Source organism: Pinus tabuliformis, chromosome 9 (assembly GCF_031772625.1).
Source record: "Pinus tabuliformis cultivar Carrire ecotype Pingquan chromosome 9, CPIR1, whole genome shotgun sequence".
NCBI classification, from domain to species: Eukaryota; Viridiplantae; Streptophyta; class Pinopsida; order Pinales; family Pinaceae; genus Pinus; species Pinus tabuliformis.
In genome coordinates, this window is record NC_142307.1 from 1,940,578,002 (window position 1) to 1,940,583,555 (window position 5,554).

The window sequence follows — 5,554 nt, forward strand, 5'->3', positions numbered from 1 at the left end:
ATAGAAAGTACTACCTTGTTTACAAAAAAAATTATAATTTATTTAATTTTTATGATTTTTTTAATTTATATAAAATGAAATATAATATGAGATTAGTGTTGGGATATTTATTATGGTTATTCTTATCCACATTTGCCAAATTAACTACACCAATATAATTGATAAACAAATAATTTCCAATTTCCAATATTAGATTGAAGGCTCGTTATATCATTTAGCATAAAACTTCCGCATGAAATTATAAACCTCCAATATTAATGCTCCTATCCCATACATTTTGACAACCCAACTAAAAAATATATCTCTCAACAAAATGTACTAACCAATTGTTACGAAACGAACTGAAAGTGATACCGCCAATGGATATATCTCTGAACAAGATGTGGCATAACTGACAAACTCAGCTGTTTACAGCTGCCCAACTCTCTGTGTTTATTTGTTTCTTCTACATTTGTCGCGCCACTGGCTCCGCATCACATGTGCTATCTCTTCACACACTCATCTCACTTCTTCCGGCAGGGGTGGATGGTCCCCCCACAACGACTTTACCTTTTGCATCTGAATTTCTTTTTATTGGCTTCACAGGTCTCAGCGCTCTGAGCATTTGTACCACTTTTCTCATGCTTGGCCTCTCCTCTGCCTTGGCAGCCGTGCATTGCAATGCAATTCGAATTGTACCCATAATCTCTGATTTTGCTTGCGATTCAATTAATTCATCTCGCAGCCCTTCATCCACCACGGAATTAACATAATCCTCAGCAACATGGGACTTCACCCAACTGACTATGTCCATCCCCTCTGCAGAACTCAAATCCATTAATGCCTTCTTTCTCGTTATCAACTCCAGCATCACCACTCCGTAACTGTAAACGTCCATTTTCTCGCTCGCTCTCCCTCCAAGCCTGCGTTCTGCAACTCAAACATCAAATCCCTAATCAAAAACAATTTCAATCCAGAATCATGCAAAAAATCCCAGCAAAAGAATTGATTTACCTGGTGCCATGTAACCAAAAGTACCATGGACTGAAGTGTTAGAAGACAAGGATCTCATGTCTAGGAGTCTAGCAATCCCAAAATCAGAAATGCGGGGTTCCATATCTGAATCCAGCAGTATGTTTCTGGGCTTGATATCTCTGTGTATGATCGCAGGACGGCAGTCATGGTGAAGGTATGACAGCCCATGGGCCGTGCCAATGGCTATTCTGTAACGAACATCCCACCCCAACAGTGGAGGAGGTTTCATCTCGTGCAAAACATCATCCAGGCTACCGTTGGGCATATAGTCATACAGAATGAAACCACATTCCTTGCGCACCCAGAATTCCAGTAGTTTAACCAGATTTCTATGACGGACTTTACCAACTGTTTGGATTTCTCTTATCATTCTCATTTTCTCTGTGTCTTCATCACTGAATGGAATCCTCTTCAAGGCATATACTTGCCCCGACGGCAACTCTACTCTGTAAACAATCCCCTGAGAGCCCCTGCCTATTACATATCTCTCGTTCAGATTCTCCGTAGCTTGCAGAATTTGATTCAATTTGGATGACATTTCCAGAGCAGTTACCTCCTCTACAGGCCTCAACTTGGATTCAAGGAACTTAATTCCCCACAATATGAAAACCAACATGCAAGAAGCAAACAAAATTGAACCTATGGTAATGAGGACTATGGGGATGGTACCCGGACCTTTCTTTCTTCTCTTGTTCTGCTCATCAATACAAACAACTGAATCCCTCCTGCATCTACATGTATTTTGGCCCTCTTCTGGCAAACACAACCCAGGGTTGCCAGCGAATAAGCTCGAGGAATTTGAACTCGCAAACCTCAACCATGACGAGGGTATGAATCCCGTGAGCTGGTTATTGGAGATATTTACTCGAAGCAATGATACAAGCCCATTAAACGTTGAAGGGATGTTGCCTGAGAGATTGTTGGATGACAAATCTAGGTTCTCAAGCTTATTCAGCTGTCCCAGAGACGCTGGAATTTCACCATTCAGTCTGTTGTTGCCTAGATTCAGAGCGACATCCAGATTCTGTAAACTTCCAATCGATGACGGGATTCGACCTTCAAACTCGTTTCCTCCCAGATTAAGCTCCAATAACTGCTCGAAGTTCACGAACAATTCCGGAATGCTTCCACCAAAATGGTTGCCTTGAAGAACTAGATATTCCAATTGCTTTAGATTTGCCAACCGCTCTGGTATCGAGCCATTCAGTGAGTTAAAACCCAAGTCAACAGAATACAAAAGATGACATTTACCAAGTTCTGGAGGCAGCAGGCCCGTCAATTTGTTGGAAGAGAGATTGAGTAGCTGGAGATTGGAGAGTTGCCCCAGTTCTGGAGGAATAGAGCCGCTCAATCTATTCCTGGACAGGTCAATGGAGCTCAAATTTTTGCTCTGCCCTATGCTTGAGGGTATTTCACCTTGCAAATTATTATCCGCCATATCCAGATAGTCAATGTGAAGATTCGAACCCAGAAACTGGACAGGGATAACACCAGTCAAACGGTTATGGCTGAGTCTTAACCGCCTTAAGCTCTGGCAGTTTCCAATCTCTGGAGGAATCCTTCCTTCGAACAAATTGTTGCCCAACAATAGAAGCTCCAACTGGCCAGAAGAGCAAAGGGTCGGAGGTATTGTTCCGGAAAGATGGTTCCCAGTTACATCGATTCCCGTGAGATTATTTCTGGCTCCGAAATCTCGCGGAATTGGACCAGAAAGTTGGTTGTCGAAGATGAAAAATTCTCTCAGATGTTTCAGATTACAAATCTCTGAAGGTATTTCTCCTGTGAGACTGTTGTTGTAAAGATACAGCTTCTCCAGACGACTCTCTGATCTGAATAGCTGTACAGGGATGTGGCCTTGAAAGGAATTTTCAGACAAGAACAGAGAATGTAAGTGTTTCAAACGACCTAGCTCTGGAGGAATGATCCCCTCCAGCTTATTTTTGTGTAGCCTCAAATCTTTCAACCGCCTACATCTCCCTAGTTCTGGAGGGATGTTACCAGACAATGAATTCTGATTCAAATAGAGCACAGACAGCTGTTGCAGTGCACCAAAGGAGGAGGGTATGCGTCCTGTGAGCTGATTTTGGACAAATGAAATCATTGAAATACTGCTCCAGTTGCCCAGCTCCCATGGTATTTCTCCATTGAAACGGTTATCGGATAGATCAACCTGTATAAGACTGCCGCCATTCATTGCAAGCTGTTTGGGTATATGGCCTTCAAACATATTACTGTTAAGGTAGAGGTATGCCAAACTCTGTAGCCTACCTAAACTTGCTGGCAGTTTTCCATGCAGTTGATTGTGATGGAGATACAGATTTGAGAGGCAACGACAATTCGTTATGGAAGCGGGTATTGTCCCTGATAATTTATTTTCTTCTAACCATAAGCTGAAGAGCGCAGTGAGATTTCCAATATTTGATGGAATTTCTCCAGTCAAGTTGTTTTGGTTCAAGTAAATATCCTCTAACAGCGGAAGCCCAAAACTAGAGGGAGGAATGGTTCCGGTGAGAAAGTTAGAATAAAGGGACAAGTATGAGAGATTTGTGAGTCGACCCACCTCCAGGGGAATGGGGCCATGCAGATTGTTCTGGGAGGGATCCAGATATTCGAGCTGTGTGCAATTCCCGAGCTCCCTAGGAATAAGGGCAGATAGAATGTTGGAGCTCAAATACAGTGCCCTCAGTTTTCGCAAGCCACCGATGGCCGGAGACAACCTTCCAGAAATGAGTTGCCCTGTGAGATCCAGGACTTTTACCGTATGATCTCCATGGCAGGAGACTCCTTCCCAGTTGCAGGGATATTCATCAGTTGAATTCCAACTGCGAATAATATTGGGTGGTGCCTCGAAATTTTTGAGAAGAGAGAGGAGAAGGGTTCCATCCTCATTCAATCCTTCAGGACATTGAAACTCCAGTACCAATATCACAACAATAATCACCAACTCTTTCGCCATTGCCATCACTGGGAGTGATCTGATCGTTGCTTATTGGGCTGAATTTGTAGCTCATGACCAGAACCAGCAAAACGCTGCGTCTAAGGATTTTTGCAAATAGCCAGTAAATGCCATCTACAACTACAGAAGATAGTGAACGAGAAGCAAGGGTTTTATCATTAGCTTACCTCTGGTCTTGGCTACCCGGCCTGGCAGTGGATTGATGTCCTTTCATTCCCAACCCTCCACATGTCTGGAGGATCAATAGTAACCGCTAGTTTATAGGGAAACAAAGGTTGGTGACACTATATTTAATGTTATATAACAATATTATCATTTCTGGATGGAAGGCACTATCATAGCATCTGACACGGTTTGATCAGGCAGAGACGTGAATCCTCATTTTATTTGATTTGCAGGTATGAAAGCATACTGGAATTGTCGCATAGTCGAAAATGAATTTTAGATTGTGAGTGTGCTAACCAATCCATGATATGACATTTAAGTAATTTTTTAATTTTCAAATCCCACCCATTAACACTGACACTGAAGAGAGTGCAGCGTTACTGGTTGAATTCTTCACTCTTTTAGTTTTCATGGAAAACGATTAAAGTGAGAAAGTGGAACAAGAAACGAGGTGGTCTAGGTTTTTTCCAAAACAAATATGTACTAAATTAAATGGAAAAATATTATAATTATGTATTTTAATATGTACTAAACTAAATGGAAAAAGATTATAATGTAATAGAATTCTATATTAATGGGACATAATATTTAATAAATATTATTATTTCATTTCAATTTTACGAATTAAAAAGAAAAAAGAACTAGTATTATTAATTATTAATATGCAATTTAATATCATTTTGAAAGAATAAAGAATAGGGATGAAATAGGATAATATATTAATTAATAATAAAGCTATTTTTTTATTTAATATAGAAAGAAAAAGAAAGGAAAGGAAAAGAAAACTAAAATTAGTTATTATTAATTATTAAAATACGAGGGAAAAATAACTGAAGGATATTAAGAAAGAAGAATGGACAGAATAAAATGAAACAAGAAATAAATGAAAATAGAGATAAAAAAGAATGAAATTAGAAAAAAAAAAGAAAATAATCAAGAGGAGAGGGTCAGCTCCTACTCAATTTCCAACCATCATCTCTATTGAGATTGATCACATGTTTTTCAATCTCAATAATTCTCTTAGCTTCCTATGATGGAAATGGTCAACCTTGGCGATGACACGGGTATCCTCTATGCAAACATGGTGCTTAGATTTCACCACATGCTCAGCTAAAGCTGAGGAATGAGAGTGACAATACCTAATGTCTGTTGCATGTTCTTTGGTTTATGGAGTACCCAGTTTCACCAATGCATGGAACCCCTAATGAGCAAGGAATTGAGTATATCCTTTAATGTCTTTAGGGTTAACTGAGTCTTTAACAAACCTAAGAAAATTTCTAATGGTATTAAGGGGTTTGAAAGTAGTAGAAACTTTGTTCTTTTTAAGAATATGAGCAATCTTATTAATTGTCCCTTGGATAAATGGAAGCAACACAGTGCAATTATGATCATCATGAGAAGACTTAGCTCAAGATTCTT

At 39.8% G+C, this 5,554-nt stretch overlaps 1 protein-coding gene across 2 annotated transcripts; it reads right to left on the reverse strand.

Moving 5' to 3' along the window:
- Positions 1-233: 233 nt before the first annotated feature.
- LOC149156731 (uncharacterized) lies at positions 234-4,375 on the reverse strand. 2 transcript variants are annotated; one of them, XM_089438496.1, is made up of 2 exons: positions 1,018-4,375; positions 234-909 (listed from the first exon to the last, which is right to left on the reverse strand). In XM_089438496.1, the coding sequence occupies exons 1-2, from the start codon at positions 3,974-3,976 to the stop codon at positions 491-493; spliced, it is 3,378 nt and encodes a 1,125-aa protein (XP_089294622.1). In that variant the 5' UTR covers positions 3,977-4,375; the 3' UTR covers positions 234-490. The 2 variants fall into 2 exon arrangements, with proteins under 2 accessions (XP_089294622.1, XP_089294621.1); XM_089438495.1 differs by having other exon boundaries at positions 994-4,373.
- Between the last annotated feature and the right edge of the window lie 1,179 nt (positions 4,376-5,554).